General features: G+C 39.5%; 1 protein-coding gene across 1 annotated transcript in view; it reads left to right on the top strand.

The window, feature by feature from the left end:
- Positions 1 to 23,800, top strand: part of GSDMC (gasdermin C) — a 48,523-nt gene that overhangs the window by 6,018 nt on the left and 18,705 nt on the right. The window contains 1 exon segment of the mRNA XM_064384100.1: positions 19,978 to 20,143. Within this exon segment, the coding sequence (XP_064240170.1) occupies positions 19,978 to 20,143 (166 nt within the window).

The following is a 23,800-nucleotide window of genomic DNA, read 5'->3' as shown; positions in this document are numbered from 1 at the left end:
TTCCAGTTCTGTGAAGAATTTCATTGGTAGTTTCATGGGGATAGTGTTGAATCTGTAAATTACTTTGGGCAGTATGGCCATTTTCACGATATTGATTCTTCCTAACCATGAACATGGAATGTTTCTCCATCTGTTTGTGTCCTCTCTTATTTCGTTGAGCAGTGGTTTGTAGTTCTTGAAGAGGTCCTTCACGTTCCTTGTTAGTTGTATTCCTAAGTATTTTATTCTCTTTGTAGCAATTGTGAATGGCATTTCGTTCTTGATTTGGCTCTCTTTAAGTCTGTTATTGGTGTACAGGAATGCTTGTGATTTTCGCACTTTGATTTTGTATCCTGAGACCTTGATGAAGTTGCTTATCAGTTTCAGGAGATTTTGGGCTGAGATGATGGGGTCTTCTAGATATACAATCATGTCATCTGCAAATAGAGACAATTTGACTACCTCCTTTCCTATTTGAATACCCTTTATTTCTTTTTCTTGCCTGATTGCTCTGGCGAGAACTTCCAGTACTATATTGAATAGGAGTGGTGAGAGAGGGCATCCTTGTCTAGTGCCAGATTTCAAAGGGAATGCTTCCAGTTTTTGCCCATTCAGTATGATATTGGCTGTTGGTTTGTCATAAATCGCTTTTATTGTTTTGAGATATGTTCCGTCAATACCTAGTTTATTGAGGGTTTTTAGCATAAAGGGCTGTTGAATTTTGTCAAAGGCCTTCTCTGCACCAATTGAGATAATGATGTGGTTTTTGTCTTTGGTTCTGTTTATGTGGTGAATTACGTTTATAGATTTGCATATGTTGAACCAGCCTTGCATCCCCGGGATGAATCCTACTTGATCATGGTGGATAAGCTTTTTGATGTGCTGTTGCAATCGGCTTGCCAGTACTTTATTGAAGATTTTTGCGTCTATGTTCGTCATGGATATTGGCCTGTAATTTTCTTTTCTTGTTGAGTTTCTGCCAGGTTTTGGTATCAGGATGATGTTGGTCTCATAAAATGATTTGGGAAGGATTCCCTCTTTTTGGATTATTTGGAATAGTTTCAGAAGGAATGGTACCAGCTCCTCTTTGTATGTCTGGTAGAATTGGGCTGTGAACCCATCTGGACCTGGGCTTTTTTTTTTGGGTGGTAGGGTATTAATTGCTGCCTCGACTTCAGCCCTTGTTATTGGTCTATTCAGGCTTTTTATTTCTTCCTGGTTTAGGCTTGGGAGGAGGCACGTGTCCAGGAATTTATCCATTTCTTCCAGGTTTCCTAGTTAATGTGCATAGAGTTGTTTGTAATAATCTCTGATGATGGTTTGAATTTCTGTTGAATCTGTGGTGATATCCCCTTTATCATTTTTTATTGCATCTATTTGGTTATTCTCTCTTTTCTTTTTTATTAATCTGGCTAGTGGTCTGTCTATTTTGTTGATCTTTTCAGAAAACCAGCTCCCGGATTTATTGATTTTTTTGAAGGGTTTTTTTGTGTCTCTATCTCCTTCAGTTCTTCTCTGATCTTAGTTATTTCTTGTCTTCTGCTAGGTTTTGAGTTTTTTTGATCTTGCTCCTCTAGCTCTTTCAATTTTGATGATAGGGTGTCAATTTTAGATCTGTCCTTTCTTTTCATGTGGGCACTTATTGCTATATATTTTTCTCTAGAGACTGTTTTAAATGTGTTCCAGAGATTCTGGTATATTGTGTCTTCATTCTCATTGATTTCAAAGAACATCTTTATTTCTGCCTTTATTTCATTGTTTATCTGGTCAACATTCAAGAGCCAGATGTTCAGTTTCAATGAAGCTGTGTGGTTCTGGGTTGGTTTCTGAATTCTGAGTTCTAACTTGATTGCACTGTGGTCTGAGAGACTGTTTGTTATGATTTCCATTCTTTTGCATTTGCTGAGGAGTGATTTACTTCCAATTATGTGGTCAGTTTTAGAGTAGGTGTGATGTGGTGCTGAGAAGAATGTATATTCTGTGGATTTGATGTGGAGAGTTCTGTAAATGTCTATTAGGTTTGCTTTTTCCAGGTCTGAGTTCAAGTCCTGGATATCCTTGTTAATTTTCTTTCTCTTTGATCTGTCTAATATTGACAATGGGATGTTAAAGTCTCCCACTATTATTGTTTGGGAGTCTAAGTCTCTTTGTAAGTCATTAAGAACTTGCCTTATGTACCTGGGTGCTCCTGTATTGGGTGCATATATATTTAGGATCGTTAGCTCTTCTTGTTGCAGTAATCCTTTTACCATGATGTAATGTCCTTCTTTGTCTCTTTTGATCTTTGTTGCTTTAAAGTCTATTTTATCAGAGATGAGAATTGCAACTCCTGCTCTTTTTTTGCTCTCCATTTGCTTGGTAAATCTTCCTCCATCCCTTTATTTTGAGTCTTTGTGTACTCTTGCATGTGAGATGGGTTTCCTGGATACAGCACACCGATGGGTTTTGGCTTTTTATCCAATTTGGCAGTCTGTGTCTTTTGCTTGGGGCCTATAGTCCATTTACATTTAGGGTTAATATTGTTATGTGTGAATTTGATCCTGCCATTTTGATGCTAGCCGGCTGTTTTGCCCATTGGTTGATGCAGTTTCTTCATTGCGTTGATGCTCTTTACCATTTCATGTGTTTTTGGAGTGGCTGGTACTCGTTGTTCTTTTCTATGTGTAGTGCCTCTTTCAGGAGCTCTTGTAAAGCAGGTCTGGTGGTGATGAAATCTCTGAGTACTTGCTTGCTCGCAAAGGATTTTATTTTTCCTTCACTTATGAAGCTTAGTTTGGCTGGATATGAAATTCTGGGTTGAAAGTTCTTTTCTTTAAGGATATTGAATATTGGCCCCCACTCTCTTCTGGTTTGTAGGATTTCTGCTGAGAGATCTGCTGTGAGTCTGATGGGCTTCGCTTTGTGGGTAACCCAACCTTTCTCTCTGGCTGCCCTTAGCATTTTCTCCTTCATTTCAACCCTGGTGAATCTGACGATTATGTGCCTTGGGTTTGCTTTTCTTGAGGAATATCTTCGTGGTGTTCTCTGCATTTCCTGGACTTGAATATTGGCCTGTCTTGCTAGGTTGGGGAAGTTTTCCTGGATGATATCCTGAAGAGTATTTTCCAGCTTGGATTCATTCTCTTCATCACATTCAGGTACACCTACCAAACATAGATTAGGTCTTTTCACATAGTCCCATATTTCTTGGAGACTTTGTTCATTCCTTTTTACCCTTTTTTCTCTAATCTTGCCTTCTTGTTTTATTTCATTGAGTTGATCTTCACCCTCTGATATCCTTTCTTCTGCTTGGTCAATTTGGCTGTTGAAACTTGTGCATGCTTCATGAAGTTCTCGTGTTGTGTTTTTCAGCTCCATCAATTCACTTATATTTCTCCCTAAGTTGTCCATTCTCATTAGCATTTCATCAAATCTTTTTTCAAGGTTCTTAGTTTCTTTGCATTGGGTTAGAACATGTTTTTTATCTCACAAAAGTTTCTTCTTACCCACCTTCTGAAGCCTCATTCTGTCATTTCATCACACTCATTCTCCATCCAGCCTTGTTCCCTTGCTGGTGAGGAGTTGTTATCCCTTGTAGGAGGAGAGGTGTTCTGGTTTCGGGTGTTTTCATCCTTTTTGCGCTGGTTTCTTCCCATCTTTGTGGATTTCTCCACCTGTCGTCTTTGTAGTTGCTGACTTTCTGATTGGGTCTCTGATTGGATGTCCTGTTTGTTGATGATGAAGTTATTTCTGTTTCTTAGTTTTCCTTGTAACAGTCTGGCCCCTCTGCTGTAAGACTGCTGAGGTCCACTCCAGGCCCTGGTTGCCTGGGGATCACCTGCAGCAGCTGCAGAACTGTAAGGGTTGCTACAATTTTCTTCTTCTGCTTTGTCCCAGAAGGATACCCGCCAAATGTCAGTCTGAGCCCTCCTTTATGAGGTGACTCTTTGGATATACAGGGGTCAGGGAGCTGCTTGAGGAGACAGTCTGTCCTTTATACGAGCTCAAGTGCTGAGCTGTGAGCTCTATTGTTCATTCAGAGCTGCTGGGCAGGTACGTTTAAGTCTGCTGCAGCAGAACTCATAAACCCCCTTTTCTTCCCCAGGTGTTGTGTCCCGGGGAGTTAGGGCTTTATTTGTGAGTTTCCACTGTGCTGCTCCCTTTTTTTTAATCAGGGCTGCCCTGCCCAGCAAAGAGGCAGCCTAGTCACTGCCTGCCTGCCGAGGCTTTGCTGAGCTGCTGTGGCCTCCGCCCAGCTACTATGTGAACTTCCCTGCAGTCCTGTTTATATGGGTGTAGTTAGAACTGCCTCGGCAATGGTGGCCCACCTCTGCAATGATGGACTCTCTCTGTAATGGTGGGTTGCCTTGGCAATGGCAGGCGCCCTCAGCAATAGCGGACTGCCTCTGTAGTGGTGGACTGCCTCTGTAGTGGTGGACTGCCTCTGTAGTGGTGGACTGCCTTGGTAATGGCAGACGCCCCTCCCCCACAGAGCTGGACCATCCTGGGTTCAGCTATGCTTGCTCTGAAACCATCAACCCAGAGCGTTTCCAATTGCTGTTTTTCTTTTTTTTTTTTTTGGCAGTGGAACCAGCCAAGCCTGATCACCTGGCTCCCTACCTAAGAGGCTTTTTTTTTTTAGTTGAATGGTCGACTCTCTCCCAGGTGTTCCAGTTGCCTGTTGAAAAGGCGCCGGGATCTGTGTGATTTCCAGTGTGGTGACCCACTGCGCCGGCTGAAACAATGGCGCTGAGATTCATGACACTTTTTTGCCCAGGAATCTCCTGGCCTGGCTCCCCGTTTCAGTCCCCCTTTTTTTTTTAATCAGATGAATGGGTGACTCTGCCTTCCTGGAGTTCCCCTTGCTGGCTAACAGGGGATCCAGTCCCATTTACTCTGCACTGGGAACTGCCACGCCGGGGTGCCAGCAAAACAGCCACGCCAGCCAAAACAGCCGTGCTGGCAACCCGTGGGGCTCCTCCGCCTAGGAATCTCCTGGTCTGTGGGCAGTAAAAATCTGTCTGGAAATGCGGCGTCCACTCACCCTCTGCGCTTTCACTGGGAGCTGCAATCTTGAGCTGCTTCTAACTGGCCATCTTGGATCTTCCCCTCTGAAATATATTTTGTGTTGTACTTCAGATTCTGGGGTACATGTGCAGATCATGCAGAATTGTTGCACAAGTACATACATGGCAGTGTGGTTTAGTGCCTCCATCCCCATGTCACCTATATCTGGCATTTCTCCCCATGTTAACCCTCCCCAACCTTACTACCCCCTACTGTCCCTCTCCTAGTGGCCCCCAACAGACCCCAGTTTGTGATACTCCCCTCCCTGTGTCCATGTGTTCTTATTGTTCAACAGCCACCTATGAATGAGAACATATGATATTTGATTTTCTGTTCTTGTGTCAGTTTGTTTAGAATGATGGTTTCCAGATTCGTCCATGTCCCTACAAAGGACACAAACTCATCGTTTTTTATGGCTGCATAGTATTCCATGGTGTATATGTGCCACATTTTCCTTGTCCAGTCTATCATTGATAGGCATTTGGTTGGTTCCAGGTCTTTGCTATTGTAATCAGTGCCACAATGAACATATGTGTGCATGTGTGTTTATAATAGAATGATTTATAATCCTTTGGATATATACCCAGTAATGGGATTGCTGGATGAAATGAAATTTCTATTTCTAGGTCCATGAGGAATCACCACACTGTCTTCCACAATGATTGAACTAATTTACACTCCCATCAACATTGTAAAGGAATTCCTATTTCTCCACATCCTCTCCAGCATCTGTTGTCTCCAAAGTTTTTAATGATTGCCATTCTAACTGGTGTGAGATGGTGTCTCATTGTGGTTTGATTTGCATTTCTCTAATGACCAGTGATGATGAGAATTTTTTCATATGTTTGTTGGCTTCATATATGTTTTCTTTTGAAAAGTGGCTGTTCATATCCTTTGCCCAATTTTGAATGGGTTTGTTTTTTTCTTGTAAATCTGTGTTAGTTCTTTGTAGATTCTGGATATTAGCCCTTTGTCAGATGGGTAGATTGCAAGAATTTTTTCCCATTCTGTTGGTTGCCAGTTCACTCTAATGATTGTTTCTTTTGCTGTACAGAAGCTCTGGAGTTTAATTAGATCCCATTTGTCTATTTTGGCTTTTGTTGCCAATGCTTTTGGTGTTTTAGTCATGAAGTCCTTGCCTATACCTATGTCCTGAATGGTTTTGCCTAGGTTTTCTTCTAGGGTTTTTATGGTGTTAGGTCTTATGTTTAAGTCTTTAATCCATCTGGAGTTAATTTTAGTGTAAGGTGTCAGGAAGGGGTCCAGTTTCTGTTTTCTGCACATGGCTAGCCAGTTATCCCAACACCATTTATTAAACAGAGAATCCTTTCCCCATTGCTTGTTTTTGTCAGGTTTGTCATTACTGTAGCCTTGTAGTATAGTTTGAAGTCAGGTAGCATGATGCCTCCAACTTTGCTTAGGATTGTCTTGGCTATGTGGGCTCCCTTTTGGTTCCATATGAAGTATAAAGTGTTTTTTTTCCAGTTCTGTGAAGAGGGTCATAGGTAGCTCGATGGGGATACTGTCAAATCTGTAAATTACTTTGGGCAGTGTGGCCATTTTCACAATATTGATTCTTCCTAATTTTCCATCTGTTTTGTGTCCTCTCTTATTTCCTTGAGCAGTGGCTTGTAGTTCTCCTTAAAGAGGGCCTTTACATCCTTTGTTAATTGTATTCCTAGGTATTTTATTCTCTTTGTAGCAATTGTGAATGGGAGTTTGCTCTTCATTTCATTCTCTTTTAGTCTGTTATTGGTGAATAGGAATGCTTGTGATTTCTACACATTGATTTTGTATCCTGAGACTTTGCTGAACTTGGTTGTCAGTTTCAGGAGATTGTGGGTTGAGACAATGGGGTCTTCTAAATATACAATCATATTGTCCGCAAATAGAGACATTTTGACTTCCTCCTTTCCTAATTGAATACACTTTATTTCTTTTTCTTGCCTGATTGCTCTGGCTAGAACTTCCACTACTATATTGAATAGGAGTGGTGAGAGAGGGCATCCTTGTCTAGTGCCAGATTTCAAAGGGAATACTTCCAGTTTTTGCCCATTCAGTATGATATTGGCTGTGAGTTTGTCATAAATCGCTTTTATTATTTTGTGATATGTTCCATCTATACCTAGTTTATTGAGAGTTTTTAGCGTAAAGCGCTGCTGAATTTTGTCAAAGGCCTTCTCTGCATCTATTGAGATGATCATGTGGTTTTTGTCTTTGGTTCTGTTTATGTGGTGGATTATGTTTATAAACTTGTGTGTATTGAACCAGCCTTGCATCCTCAGGATGACGTCTACTCAATCATGATGGATAAGCTTTTTGATGTGCTATTGCCATCAGTTTGCCAGTATTTTATTGAAGACTTTTGCATCTATGTTCATCATGGATACTGGCCTGAAGTTTTCTTTTTTTGTTGAGTCTCTGCCAGGTTTTGGTATCAGGATGATGTTGGTCTCATAAAGTGATTTGGGAATGATTCCTTCTTTTTGGATTGTTCGGAATAGTTTCAGGAGTTGTACGAGCTCCTCTTTGTATGTCTGGTAGAATTGGGCTGTGAACCCATCTGTACCTGGGCTTTTTTTGGTTGGTAGGCTATTAATTACTGCCCCAGCTTCAGTCCTTGTTATTGGTCTATTCAGGGTTTCAACTTCTTCCTGGTTTAGGCTTGGGAAGATGCAAGTGTCTAGGAATTAATCCATTTCTTCCAGGTTTACTAGTTTATGTGCATAGAGTTGTTTATAGTAATCTTTGATGGTAGTTTGTATTTCTGTGGAATCGGTGGTGATATCCCCTTTATCGTTTTTTATTGAATCTATTTGATTCTTCACTCTTTTCTTTTTTATTAATCTGGCTAGCAGCCTGTCTGTTTTGTTGATCTTTTCAAAAATCCAGCTCCTGGATTTATTAATTTTTTGAAGGGGTTTTTATGTCTCTGTCTCCTTCAGTTCTGCTCTGATCTTAGTTATTTCTTGTCTTCTGCTAGGTATGAGATTTTTGATCTTGCTCCTCTAGCTCTTTCTATTTTGATGATAGGGTGTCAATTTTAGATCTCTTCTTGCTTCTCATGTGGGCATTTATTGCTATATATTTTCCTCTAGACACTGCTTTAAATGTGTTCCAAAGATTCTGGCATGTTGTGTCTTCGTTCTCTTTGGTTTCAAAGAGCATCTTTATTTTTGCCTTCGTTTCATTGTTTATCCAGTCAACATTCAAGAGCCAGTTATTCAGTTTCTATGAAGTTGTGCGGTTCTGAGTTAGTTTCTTAATCCTGAGTTCTAATTTGATTGCACTGTGGTCCGAGAGACTGTTTGTTATGATTTCTATTCATTTGAATTTGCTGAGGAGTGATTTACCTCCAATTACATGGTCAGTTTTAGAGTAGGTGTGATGTGGTGCTGAGAAGAATGTATATTCTGTGGATTTGGGGTGGAGAGTTCTGTAGATGTCATTAGGTTTGCTTGGTTCAGATCTGAGTTTAAGTCCTGGATATCCTTGTTAATTTTCTGTCTCATTGATCTGTCTAATATTGACAGTGGAGTGTTAAAGTCTCCCACTATTATTGTGCAGGAGTTTAAGTCTCTTTGTAGGTCATTAAAAACTTGCTTTCTCCATCTGGGTGCTCCTGTATTGGGTGCATATATATTTAGGATCCTTAGCTCTTTTTATTGGATTTATCCTTTTACCATTATGTAATGTCCTTCTTTGTCTCTTTTGATCTTTGTTGGTTTAAAGTCCATTTCATCAGAGACTAGGATTGCCACTCCTGGTTTTTTTGCTCTCCATTTGCTTGGTAAATCTTCCTCCATCCCTTTATTTCGAGCATATATGTTTCTGTGCACATGAGATAGGTTTCCTGAATACAGCACACTGATGGGTTTTGAATTTTTATCCAATTTGCCAGTCTGCATCTTTTGATTGGGGCATTTAGCCCATTCACATTTAAGGTTAATATTGTTACGTGTGAATTTGATACTGCCATTTTGATGCTAGCTGGATGTTTTGCCCGTTAGTTGATGCATTTTCTTCATTGTGTCTATTGTCTTTAATATTTGGTACATTTTTGGAGTGGCTGGTACTTGTGGTTCTTTCCTTGTTTAGTGCTTTCTTTAGGAGCTCTTATAAGGCAGGCCTGGTGGTGATGAAATCTCCCAGCAATTGCTTGTTCATAAAGGATTTTATTTCTCCTTCACTTATGAAGCTTAGTTTGGCTGGATGTAAAGTTCTAGGTTGAAAGTTCTTTTCTTTAAAGATGTTGAATATTGGCCCCCACTGTCTTCTGGCTTGTAGGGTTTTTGCTGAGAGATCTGCTGTGAGTCTGATGGGCTTCCCTTTGTCAGTGTCCCGACCTTTCTCTCTGACTGTCTTTAGCATTTTCTCCTTCATTTCAACCCTGGTGAATCTGATGATTATGTGCTATGGGGTTGCTCTTCTTGAGGAATATCTTTGTGGTGTTCTCTGTATTTCCTGGACTTGAATATTGGCCTGCCTTGCTAGGTTGGGGAAGTTTTCCTGGATGATATCCTGAAGAGTGTTTTCCAGCTTGGATTCATTCTCTCCGTCACATTCAGGTACATCTATTAAACGTAGATTAGGTCTTTTCACATAATCCCATATTTCTTGGAGGCTTTGTTCATTTCTTTTCACTCTTTTTTCTCTGATCTTGCCGTCTCATTTTATTTCATTGAGTTGATCTTCAATCTCTGATATCCTTTCTTCTGCTTGGTGATTCGGCTATTGAAACTTGTGTATGCTTCACAAAGTTCTCTTGTTATGTTTTTCAGCTCCATCAGATCATTTGTATTCTTCTGTAAGCTATTTATTCTCGTTAGCATTTCATCTAACCTTTTTTCAAGGTTCTTAGTTCCTTTGCATTGGGTTAGAGCATGTTCTTTTAGCTCAATTTGATATTACCCACCTTCTGAAGCCTGTTTCTGCCAATTCATCAGACTCATTCTCTATCCAGCTTTGTTCCCTTCTTGTTGTGGAGTTGTGATCCCTTGGAGGAGGAGAGGCATTCTAGTTTTTGGTGTTTTCATCCTTTTTGCACTGGTTTCTTCCCATATTTGTGGATTTATCTACCTGTTGTCTTTGTAGTTGGTGACTTTAGGATGGGATCTCTGAGTGGACGTCATTTTTGTTGATGTTGAAGTTTTTTCTTTCGTTATTTAGTTTTCCTTCTAACCTTGAGGCCCCTCTGCTGTAGGCCTGCTGGAGGTCCATTCCAGACCCTGCTTGCCTGGGGATCACCCACGGGTGCTGAAGAACAGTAAAAGTTGCTGCCAGTTTCTTCTTCTGTTATCTTTGTCCCAGAAGGGTACCCACCAGATTTCAGCCTGAGCTCTCCATTACGAGGTGTCTCTTTGGATATACAGGGGTCAGGGGGCTGCTTGAGGAGACAGTCTGTCCCTTATAGAAGCTCAGGTGCTGAGCTGGGAGCTCCATTGTTCTGTTCAGAGCTTCTGGGCAGGTATGTTTAAGTCTGCTGCAGCAGAACTAATCACTGCCTCTTTTCCCAGGTGCTCTCTCCTAGGAAGGTCAGCTTTATTTATAAGGTCCTGATGTGCTGCTGCCTTTTTTCAGAGATGCCCTGCCCAGCATGGTGGTAGTCTAGTCATAGTCTGCCAGCACAGACGTTACTGAGCTGCTGTGGACTCTGCCCAGCTGCTGTGTGAACTTCCTGTTAGAAGTGCCTCAGTAATGGTGGTCTGCCTTAGTAATGGTGGACTGCTTTGGTAATGGCGGTTTGCCTCAGTAGTTGTGGACTGCCTCAGTAATGGCTGACACCCTTCCCCAAACTGAGCTGGAGTGTCCTGGGTCCAGCTGTGCTTGCTGCAAAGCTCTCTATCCAGAGCATTTCAGATTGCTGGTCTTTGTTGGGGGTTGGTCCTGCTGAGCCATATCACCTGGCTCCCTGTTTCAGCCCCCTTTTTTTTCAGTTGAATGGCAGCTCTGTATCCCAGGTATTCCAGGCACCTGTTGAAATGGCTGCCTGGATTTGTGAGAGTTTTTGTGCGGAGACCCACAGTGCCAGCTGAAACAGCTGTACTGGAAACTTGTGGTGCTTTTCAGCCCAGGAATCTCCTGGTCTGTGGGCAGTAAAAACTCATTTGGAAATTTGGTGATCACTCACTCTCTGCATTCTTCTCACTGGGAACTGCACTCCAGAGCTGTTCCTATTTGGCCATCTGGGATCTCTCCTTCCTAGCTTTGTTCTTTCTTGAGATTGCTTTAGCTATTCTGGGTCTTTCCATAACAGTTTTGGGATTGTTTTTTCTATTTCTGTGAAGAATGTCATTGGTATTTTGATAGGAATTGCATTTAATCTATAAATTGCTTTGAGTAGTATGATATTTTAATAATATTAATTCTTCTTTTCCATGAGCACAAATATTTTTCTTTTTTTTTGTCTTCTTTAATTTCTTTCATCAATTTTGTAGTTTTTAGTATAAAGATCTTTCAGCTCCTTGGTGAAATGTATTCACAAGTATTTTATTATTTTTGATGTTATTATAAATGGATTTTTTTTTTTTATACAGAGTATGACTCTGTCACCCAGGCTGGAGTGCAGTGATGTGATCTTGGCTCACTGCAACCTCCACCTCTGGGGTTCAAGCACAATACTGGCTAATGTTTTGTATTTTTAGTAGAGATGGGGTTTTGCCATGTTGGCCAAGTTAGCATCAAACTCCTGAGCTCAGGTGATCCATCTGCCTCATCCTCCCAAAGTGCTGGGATTACAGGTGTGAGCCACTGTGCCTGGCCTATAAATGGAGTTTTGAAGATAGTTTGTTGTTAATGGGTAGAAATTAAACTGATTTTTTAATGTTGATTTTGAATCCAACAACTTGACTGCAATTATTTATTAGTTATAACATTTTAAAAATGGAGTTTTTAGGATTTTCTATGTATAAGATGTTATATGTAAACAGAGGCAATTTTAGTTCTTTCTTTCCTATTTAGGTGCTTTTTATTTATTTTTCCCTAATTTCACTGGCTAGGACTTCCAGTGCCATACTGAATAGAAGTGGTGAGGGTGGACATTCTTGTTTTGTTCCTTATTTAAAAGGAAAAGCTTTCAGCTTTTCAACATTGAGCATAATGTTAGCTGTGGGCTTTATTATGACTACATATAGCCTTCATTATGTTAAGGTACATTTCTTCTATATCTAATTTGTTGAGTTTTTATCATGAAAGGATGTTGAATTTCATCAAGTGTTTTTTCTGCATCTACTGAGATGATCACATGGATTTGTCACTGATTATGTTAATGTGTTGTATTATATTTATTGATTTGCCTATGTTGAGCTATCCTTTCATTCCAGGGATAAATTCCACTTGATCGTGGTGTATGGTCCTTTTAATGTGTTGCTAAATTTGGTTTGCTAAAATTTTGTTAAGGACTTTTGCATCTATGTTCGTCAGACATATTGGCCTGTAATTTTCTTTTCTTGTAATGTCCTTTTCTGGCTTTGGGATTAGAGTAATGCTAGTATTGCACAGTGAATTTGAATTATTCTTTCCTCTTCAATTTTTTGGAAGTGTTTGAGCAGGATTGATATTAATCTTCTTTAAATGTTTAGTAGAACTCGCCACTGAAGGCATTTGGTCATAGGCATGTATTTTGGGAGCTTTTTTGATTACTGATTCAATTACCTTACTTGTTAATGATATGTTCATATTTTCTATTTCTTCATGATGCAATCTCACTAGGTCATATGTTTCTAGGAATTTATCCATTTCTCTTAGATATACCAGTTCACTGGTATATAATTGTTGATAACAGGCTCTCGTGATCCTTTTTATTTCTGTGGTATCATTTGTAATGTCTCCTTTTAACTATAATTTTTATTTATTTGAGTTCTTCTTTCTTGATTTGTCTAGCTAAGGGTTTGTCAATTTTTAATTTTTTCAAAAAACCCCTCAGTTTTATTGAGCTTTTCTATTGTTTTTCTATTTTCCATTTAATTTATTCTGCTCTAATATTTGTGATTTCCTTCCTTTTGTTAATTCTGGGCTTAATTTGTCCATTTCTAGTTATTTAAGGTGTAAAGGTATGTGGTCGATTTGATCTGAATTCTATTTTGTTAATGTAGGTGTTTATAAGCATGAACTGCTTTTGCTGTATCCCACAAGTTTTGGTATGCTACGTTTCATTTTTGTCTGTCTCAGATATTTTTTGAATTCCTTTTGATTTCTTCTTTGACGCACAGGTTGTTCAGTTTAATTTCTACATATTTATGCATTTTCTGAAATTCCTTGTTATTCTTTCTAGTTTTGTACCATTGTTATTGGAAAAGATACCTGAAATAATTTCCATATTCTTAAGTTTGTTAAGACTTGTTTTGTGACCTGACATATGATCTATCTGGGAGAATATTTCATGTGCTCTGGAGAAGAACTTGTGTTCTACTGCTGTTAGGTAGAATGTTCTGTATGTGTCTGTTTGGTTCATTTTGTCTACAGTGTTTTTCAAGTTTTGTATTTCTACATTGATTTTGCTTTTTTCTGGGTTATCTGGCCATTAGTAAGAGTAGGTATTAAAGTTTCCTACTAATTTTGTATTGCTATTTATTTCTCCTTTCAGTTATGTTAATTTGATTTATATATTTATGTGCTCTGATGTTTGCTGCATATTTATAATATCATTATATAATGGCATTCTTCTATCTTGTTACGGTTTTTGACTTAAGTTCATTTAAGTCAAATGATCTTTTTTATATATATATATATATATACACACACACACACACACACACATATATGAATGAGGGTGGCCATACATACATACATACATACAGACACACACACACACTATATATATATAGTGTTATATATATATATGTATGTGTGACTATATATACACACATACACACATATATCTATACAAATATATGTGAATGAGGGTGGCCATACATACATACATACAGACACATGCACACACTATATATATATATGAAAGGTGACACACACACACACATACATACAGACACACACACACTATATATATAAAAATGTATGTATGTGTGTGTCATCTTTTGCATTAGAATTTTTTTTCCCATCTCTTCCCTTTCAGCCTGTGTGTCCTTAAAGCTAACACGAATCTCTTTTAGGCAGCAAGTCATTCTATCTTGCTTTCTTATATATTTATCCACTCTATGTCTTTAGTTTGGAAAATTTAATCCATTTACATTTAATATAATTATTGATAGGTAAGTACTTACTATTGTCATTTTAATTGTTTTATGACTTTTACAGTTTTTTTTCTTTCCTGCTTTCTCACTTGCCATCTTCCTTTGTGATGTGATTACTTTTTGTGGTAGTATGCTTGATTCCTTTCTCTTAATTTTTTGCATATCTACTATAGATTTTTCCTTTGTAGTTACAATGAGGCTTACCTAAAATATCTTATACTTACAATATCCTATTTTATGCTAATAACAACTTAATTTTGGGGGGTTAATTCTTTTTGGGGGGTTCAACCAATTTGGGACATTTTTGAGACAGTCTCACTCTGTCACCCAGACTGGAGTGCAATGGCACAATCTCAGCTAACTGCAACCTCTGCCTCCAAGGTTTAAGGAGTTCTCATGCTTCAGCCTCCCAAGTACCTGGGACTACATGTGTGTGCCACCAAACCTGGCTAAATTTTTTGTATTTTTAGTAGAGATAGGGTTTTGCCCTATTAGCCAGGCTGGTCTTGAGCTTCTGGCCTCAAGTGATCTGACTCCTTCAAACTCCCAAATTGCTGGGATTACAGGCATGAGCCACTGTGCCTGGACTTTAGCTTAATTTTGATTGCATAAAAAGCATTATAACTTTACTTCTTCCCCTCTTTGATATTTAGGTTATTGATATTATGATTTACATGTTTTTCATATTGTATATCTAATAACAAATTGTAATTTTTAATATATTTAAAACATTTTTATACCAGAGGTGAAAATTGTTCATGTACCACATTTAGAATATTATAGAATTCTGATTCTGATTACATATTTTCCTTTACTGGTAAATTTTACACATTAATGTGTTTTATGTTGTTAATTAACATTTTCATTTCAACTTGAAGAGCTCCTTTTTGCATTTCTTATAAGGCAGATCTAGTGGTGAACTTCCTCAGCTTTTGTTTGTTTGGGAAAATCTATTTCTCATCTCTGAAGGACAGCTGAGTTTTGTATTCTTGTTTGACAGTTTCTGTGGATTGAATTTCCCCTCCAAAACTCATAATGAAATTTAATTGTCATTGTACCAGTATTAAGAGGTGGGGCTTTTAAGAGGTGATTGGACCATAAGTGCTCTACCCTCATGAATGGATTAATATCATTATCATGAGAGTTGTGTAGTTTTGGCAAGAGTGGGCTCTTGACAAAAGGGTGAAGTTCAGCCCTTGTATTCTCTTTGTCTTGTGTGTTTGCTTCTGCTTTTTACCGTCTTCCATGAGATGACATTCATCAATGCTGGTGCCATGCTCTGAGAACTTTCCAGCCTCCAGAACCATGAGCCAAATAAACTTCAGTTATTTATAATTTATCCAGTTTGTCATATTCTCTTATAGCAACAGAAAACAGACCAAAACAGAAGTTTTTCTTTTCTTTAAGTATCTTGAATATATCATCCTTTCCTAGCCAGGTTTTTTCTAAGAAATTTGCTGATTGTCTCATAGATACTCCTCTGCATGTAATGAATAGTTTTTTCTCTTGTTACTCTCAATATTTTCTCTTTATCTTTTGATAATTTAATTATAATGTGTCTTGGTGTAGACCATTTTGGGTTCAACCTATTTGGGAAATTTTTAGTGTGATAAATCTTGATGCCCACTTCTGTCTCAAAATTTGGGAGGTCCATTTCCTTTTCCTTTTCCCTTTCCTTTCCAAATGGTCTTGCACTGTTACCCAGGCTGATGTGCACTGGCATGAACTTGGCTCACTGCAGCATCTACCTCCTGGGCTGAAGTAATCCTCCCACCCCAGCCTCCTGATTAGCTAGTACTATAGGTTTGTGTCGCCAACCTGCTTAAATATTTATTTTTTGGGAGAGACGTGGTCTCAATATTATGTTCAGGCTGGTTTTGAACTCCTGGACACAAGTGATCCTCCAACTTTGGTCTCCCAAAGTGCTGGGATTATAAGTGTGAGCCACTGCATCTGGGTATCATTATTTCTACAAATAAGCTTTATATCTCTTCTTCACTCTCATATTTTTTTTATATTTTGTTTCACTTGATGGTGTCCCATAAGTGCTGTAAGTTTTTTTCACTCTACTTTCTGTTTTCTTTTTATTCCTCTAACTGGATAATTTCAAATTTTTACTGAGTCCACTAATTCTTTCATTTCCTTGATTGAATCTGCTGTTGAAACTTTCCCAAATTTTTTCAGTTTAGTTACTATATTCTTTATCTTTAGGATTTTTAAAAAATGGTTTTTATTTCTTTGTGGAACTAATTTTGTGTGTTGTTTTCTTAATTTTGTTTAATTGTCTGTTTTTTCTTGTCGTTCATTGAACTTCTAATTTCTTTGTCAGTTTATTTATATACCTCCATTTCTTTAGAGTCAGTCATTGGAGCTTTATCAGATTCCTTTGATGGTGTTTTCCTGATACTTCATAATCTTTGTACCCTTGCATTTCTTTCTGTGCTTTTGAGGCAGCAGTCACCTCTTCCAGGCTTAACAGTTCATATCAGTGGAGATAGACCTTCACCAGTCAGTCTAACCTTGGGTTCTAGATGGACTGGCTGTTAGTGTTCATGAGTAAGTGTGGCTGTTTGTGCTCTCTGGTTGGTGGGGCCACTGCCTGCATGCTGAGGTGGAACTGCTGTCTGTGCTTCATGGTTGGGTTGAATCGTTGGCTGGGTTCTGTGGTCAGGAAGAGCTGTTGGTTGGACTCTGCATTCAGGCTGGGCTTCTTCATAGGGTGGGGATTTTGACTGGCTTCATGGTCAAGTAGGGCTACTGGCTGGACTGCACAATCACTTCTTGTCAGATTTTGTTGTGGCCTGTGCTCCTGGCTTTGTGGTACTGTTGTTTAGACTATATATTGGACAGGGCTTCAGGCTGGGCTCTGAAATTGCCCTTATTGGTTGGGGACCCATGAAGTGCTCCCTGACTGGGTGTACTGCTGGCTGACCATCACGTTCAGATGGAGCCATAGACTAGGTTTTGTAATCGGTGGTGGTCTCAGGATGTGCTTTGTAGTTGGTCAGGCCACAGGCTGGGCTCCATGTTTGGGTAGGGGCACAGGCTGCACCGTGTGTTTGTGCTGGGTCACTGGCTGGGAACTTTGCTCCAGGTAGGACTACTAACTTTGCTCCATGGTCAGTCAGGGTCACTATGAGCTCCCACATTGGCTGGGTTTGTAGCCTGTGTCCCACATTTGAATGTGGTTGTAGGCAGAGCTTCAAGCCTGTGTTGGGCTGTTGATCAGTCTCCTTCATGAGGCACGGTTAGAGACTATGCTCCACAGTTACGCAGAGTCACCAGCTGAACTTCCTGCTTGAGTGGGGCCTGGGGCTGGACTCTGAACTTGGGAAGGGTCACTATTTGGACTTCCTGGTCAGGCCAGGCCAGAGGCTGTGTTCTGTAGTTAGGTATGGTTGCTGGCTGGCCTCCGTATTTGGGCAAAGTCTCAGGCTGGACCTGAGGCTGAGCAGAATTGTTGTGGAGGATCCTTGGTCAGTTGGGGCTAGAGGCTGTGCTCCACTGTTAGGCAGGGTTGCTGGCTGGCTCTCCTGTCTTGCAAGAAACTTAGGCTGGGCTCTAGGCTGGCATCCACAGCCAGGCTGTACCACTTGCTAAATATGCAAGCCAGACAGATATTGCCTACCATACTTCCAGAGCAGACTGATTTGTTGGCTTTGGTCTGCAGGTGGGCAAGCTGCTGGCTGGTCTCTCTGATTGGGTGCCACTGCTAGTAGGAATGCAGTGTCACTGCCAAGATCCATGCTGTGATTGCTGAAGTCTTGACAACTTCTTTGCTTCTAGATGACCCCAGGTTGCTCTAGTCCTGCCGATTTCCTCAATGTTCTCTCTGATATGGGACATAGCCAGACCTCCTAGGATGCACTTTGGAATGCTGTTTGAAGCTGGATATCCACTTTGGCTCTCTTTTTCCCACTGAAGAAGTCATGAGCCCAGGGGAACTCCATCTATGTTTTGATGGCACTTGGGGAAGGGTGATACTGCAAAGTGAAACTATTGATCTTACCATTCTAATGAGGCTGTGTGTGTGTGTATGTGTGTGTGTGTGTTTCAAGGGAGTGCTTCAGCCTCATCCTTGGGTTCTGGAATTTTTACAAGAGCATTTTTTCTATGGATAATTGTTAACTGAACTTTCTGTGAGGTAGTCTATAGCCAAGGACCTCTCATTCTGCCTTATTGCATATGCCACCTCTGTCCTGGGATTTAGTTTACCTTCTTGTACGTTGGGAAAGATGGATATCCAATGATCCATTAAGGGCTAAACAAAAGTAAGTCTTCATATATGGTAGAAACACATATGTAAATTTAAATAATATTTCTATCAAGGCAAAAAACTGTTAAGTAAGCAAGTAACTAAAACCGCAGAATGTTGAAAGCCTAAAAGTTATTTTGATATTCCACAATTTCTGTATGCCTGTTTTTTTGCGAGAATTAGAGACAACATTTGTAAAGACTGTTCATGGTGCAAAACAGCATCTGAATTTCTGTAGCTCACAGAAAGAGAAGCATTTTTCTCACAGAGGTATATTTCAGTATTTAAAGAGCCTGTAATTTCACAGGTAAATATGATTTGCCAGCACCAAGAGAAACAAGCCAGAACTAAAACTTTTACATAAAAAAGAAAAGGTAGTGAGATGGTTTTAATAAATGGGATGAGGGATGTGTAATGTGTTTTCACCTATAAATGCTTTGGGGTGCTCGGATAGTAATAAAAAGGATGAGATAAAAGAGACTGGGTGGAAGGAAGGGAGTCCGTTTAGGTCTCTCTTTGGATTTAACAGTTGAACTGACATGTACAGAATGAAAAGCAAGCAACGTAGGATGAAAGGAGTCCTGATGGGGTGTTTAATACCCTTGGGGTAAAATAGAGCTTGGTGTTTTCAGGATAAGGGGCGATGTCAGTGAGTTGGAAGCTTAGATAACCAGGATAAAGGAGATACAACATGAAACTTGGAAGATAAGTAGGTGTCAAATAACATAGCATTTGAGGACATGGTAAGAAGCTTGAATTTTATTATAACAGCAATGACAAAAACCTAATATTGTGTGCTCAGTAACCTCTTCCACTGAAAAGAAAATTAAGAGTCCCTTAACATTCCACATGACGTTTGTATAATGGCTGCCTTGAGTAGAATCAAGGTTGAGCCTCAGAACTGAAATAGAGATGAAATCTATCTTCAGTCCTTAAACCATTCAGATATCCCTTGGAAACTACATCATCAATTTCAGCCCTACCAATCCACCCACCAAGGACAATAAATCTGTAATGGTCATGAAATCATCCAGAGTCCTCCTTGCCTCATCACACTTTATTTATCTGCTCCCCAGCCCCCCTGATTGTGCTAATGGACACATTTGGTGTGAATACTCAGCTTTCACAACAGGACCTCCTAAGGACTGTTCTCAGTTATCTAGACCTTTCTGCTTCTAGCCCTTTTTTTTCTTAGAGACCCTAGTGCTGAAATTCTATAAATTATATCTTAATAAAACCAGTATAATTTAGTAAAATACAGATGCCTTTAACAATATGATACATATACGTTCACACCTGAACCACCATCAATGGAATCTTCTCCATCCTGTATGTCAGATAAAACATTCTGCTGCCCTAGGTACTTGAACACCCATTGGTGACTCACCTATCAAGGTCTAAAAGCATTGCACCCCACCCAGCTCTTGAGGAGAAGGGCACCCAGAGTAACCTGAAAAGGCATCTCTTTCCCACTCTGACTCTCCTCCTCCTTCCTTAAATCCCCAGGAAACTGTTGCATCCAGAGCCAGAATATCTAAAGGACTGTCGGAGGAGAGGGGGCAACCTGTACGTGGTGACAGATGCTGTTGAACTGATCAGTGATGCTGTGCTGCGTGACAACAGTAGTATGGATCTTTTTGGGAAGATATCTCTTTGGATTACTTATGGCAAGGTATAAATTTGTCCTGAAATGGGATTGAAATACAAAAAAGTACAGCCAGTCCTGTCAACCATGCTTAATTTCTCAGGGGGCTCTGGACTCATTCCCAGGGATTACAAGGGGTGGAGTCATTATTTCCCACTTCTCACATGTCAATATATCCTGACTTCTGATCTAAGAGTATATTCTAGTAGCTTCCATTACAGTGTTTTAGTATAGGGGGTCATGCAGTATTGACAAAATCAGAAATATATTTAATTATTTAATATTGTGTTTTGCTTTGGTTAAATGATAAATTCAGCAGAATCTAGATGTGTGGCTGCTGTGTTATATACAGTCTAGTTTTATGGTTGGAAGAAATGAGAGACCACTAACACCAAATCCCAGTTATTAAAGTACTTTAAGCTCTAAGAAAACGTGATAAATGTTTCAAGGAGTGAAATCAAAGTATCTTCAAGTACATGTGACTTATATGAGTCATTCACAATAACCAAGTATAATATTTTTTTATATGAATAAATTCATTTATCAAATATTCAGATCAAGTATTGGTGAAAGATATATAAAGTTTGTGTGTGTTATAGTGTGTTTTGCACTATGTCTGTGTCATCTGTCCTCACTTAAGAGCTTTACAAACTAAAGAAAAAAATCTAATAATGCATATAACTTTCCTAATGCAGTGAGTTACTACTAAAAAGTCGACAAATGGTAATAGACCCTGGAAAGCAGGAATAGCGGACTGCCACCTGCAGCAGGGGAGAAATGTTAGAAGCAAGAATCCCCAGAAGGTTCAGGAATTGGAGGCACTAGCTACCTCTGAAGATAGGGTATAGGTGGGACCGAAAGTAAGAAATATTGATTGGAAATCTTTTTAAATTTTTAAAAAATGTTTATGGGTATATAGTAGATATAAATATTTATGGGGTACATGAGATATTTTGTTACAGTCATACAATGTATAATAATAATTTCAGGGTATATTTATAAGGAACATTCAGAGCCCAAATCCATTCCCACCTCTGTACAGCCAAGCACCTACCCTCATCCACTCTGGCAGAAAACCTTCTGAAAAACTTAATCACTGTGGGCTCTAGATTTAGGGAGACTAGTTACAGTGATGGGTGGAGGTGAGAAGCCATATTGCAAAAGGAGAATAAGTGTACATCCTCAATGGGAGTGAGGACATGGAGCCCTTTTCCCCATTCAGATTCAGGCATCACTTCCCTACCTTTTCCACCCCCACAACACACAGCCTAGGCAGGAGATTAATGAATTATTTCCTAGGAAAATTAACCACTACAAAAGAAATAACTAAAAAAACCCCCAACAACTGGAGACTCCAGAGATAGCTTAATCCCTGCCTGGTTGCCCCAAAGTGAAACCTCTACTCAACATACCCTGCCAATGCACACTTAACAGCTTTCCTGCTTCACTCTTTAGTAAAACAGAAAAAAAATCACAGACACTTGAGGAAAGCCTAAAACACAAAACAAAAACACTTTGAAATCAGGAAATTAGAGGAAACAAAGATGACATAGGGAGGTAAGAAATACTTGATCCCCCGAAAGAGATGATATTTTGTTTCCATGAAAGACTAATGCTCTGTAAAAAGGGTATTTATGGCTCTTATAAATTAAAAAACAGAGTAGTAGAAATTTATTATTCTTTTTTTTGATAGTATTTTTTTTATTGTATTTTAGGTTTTGGGGTACATGTGAAGAACATGCAAAATTGTTGCATAGGTACACATGTGGCAGTGTGCTTGCTGCCTTCCTCCCCTTGACCTATATCTGACATTTCTCCCCATGATATCTCTCTCCACCTCCCCAACCCCCACTGTCCCTCTCCTATTTCCCCCCAACAGACCCAGTGTGTAGTGCTCCCCTCCCTGTGTCTGTGTGTTCTCATTGTTCAACACCCACCTATGAGTAAGAACATGCGGTGTTTGATTTTGTGTTCTTGTGTCAATTTGCTGAGAATGATGGTTTCCAGGTTAATCCATGTCCCTATAAAGGACACGAACTCATCGTTTTTGATGGCTGCATAATATTCCATGGTGTATATGTGCCACATTTTCCCTGTCCAGTCTATCATCGATGGGCATTTGGGTTGGTTCCAGGTCTTTGCTATTGTAAACTGTGCTGCAATGAACATTCGTGTGCATGTGTCCTTATAGTAGAACGATTTATAATCCTTTGGATATATACCCAGTAATGGGATTGCTGGGTCAAATGGAATTTCTATTTCTAGGTCACTGAGGAATCACCACACTGTCTTCCACAATGGTTGAACTAATTTACACTCCCACCAACAGTGTAAAAGTGTTCCTATTTCTCCACATCCTCTCCAGCATCTGATGTCTCCAGATTTTTTAATGATTGCCATTCTAACTGGCATGAGATGGTATCTCAACGTAGTTTTGATTTGCATTTCTCTAATGACCAGTGATGATGAGCATTTTTTCATATGTTTGTTGGCCTTGTGTATGTCTTCTTTTGTAAAGTGTCTGTTCATATCCTTCGCCCACTTTTGAATGGGCTTATTTGTTTTTTTCTTGTAAATCTGTTTTAGTTCTTTGTAAATTCTGGATATCAGTCCTGTGTCAGATGGGTAAACTGCAAAAATTTTTTCTCATTCTGTTGGTTGCCAATTCACTCTAATGACTGTTTCTTTTGCTGTGCAGAAGCTGTGGAGTTTGATTAGGTCCCATTTGTCTATTTTGGCTTTTGTTGCCAATGCTTTTGGTGTTTTGGTCATGAAGTCCTTGCCTATGCCTGTGTCCTGAATGGTTTTGCCTAGATTTTCTTCTAGGGTTTTTATGGTGTTAGGTCTTATGTTTAAGTCTTTAATCCATCTGGAGTTAATTTTAGTGTAAGGTGTCAGGAAGGGGTCCAGTTTCTGCTTTCTGCACATGGCTAGCCAGTTTTCCCAACACCATTTATTAAACAGGGTATCCTTTCCCCATTGCTTGTTTTTGTCAGGTTTGTGAAAGATCGGATGGTTGTAGATATGTTGTGTTGCCTCCGATGCCTCTGTTCTGTTCCATTGGTCTATATCTCTGTTTTGGTACCAGTACCATGCTGTTTTGATTACTGTAGCCTTGTAGTATAGTTTGATGTCTGGTAGTGTGATGCCTCCCGCTTTGTTCCTTTTGCTTAGAATTGACTTGGCTATGTGGGCTCTCTTTTGGTTCCATATGAAGTTTAAGGTGATTTTTTCCAGTTCTGTGAAGAAGTTCATTGGTAGTTTGATGGGGATAATGTTGAATCTGTAAATTACTTTGGGCAGTATGGCCATTTTCATGATATTGATTCTTCCTAACCATGAACATGGAATGTTTCTCCATCTGTCTGTGTCCTCTCTTACTTCGTTGAGCAGTGGTTTGTAGTTCTCCTTGAAGAGGTCCTTTACGTTCCTTGTTAGTTGTATTCCTAGGTATTTTATTCTCTTTGTAGCAATTGTGAATGGCAGTTCGTTCTTGATTTGGCTCTCTTTAAGTCTGTTATTGGTGTATAGGAATGCTTGTGATTTTTGCACATTGATTTTGTATCCTGAGACTTTGCTGAAGTTGCTTATCAGTTTCAGGAGATTTTGGGCTGAGATGATGGGGTCTTCTAGATATACAATCATGTCATCTGCAAATAGAGACAATTTGACTTCCTCCTTTCC

The sequence above is a fragment of the Aotus nancymaae genome, unplaced genomic scaffold (genome assembly GCF_030222135.1).
Source record: "Aotus nancymaae isolate 86718 unplaced genomic scaffold, 86718_ANA_hifiasm-v0.15.2.pri h1tg000036l, whole genome shotgun sequence".
Taxonomy (NCBI): domain Eukaryota; kingdom Metazoa; phylum Chordata; class Mammalia; order Primates; family Aotidae; genus Aotus; species Aotus nancymaae.
Note: the sequence above shows the minus strand (reverse complement) of the source record. Positions and strands in the feature narration are given on the sequence as shown.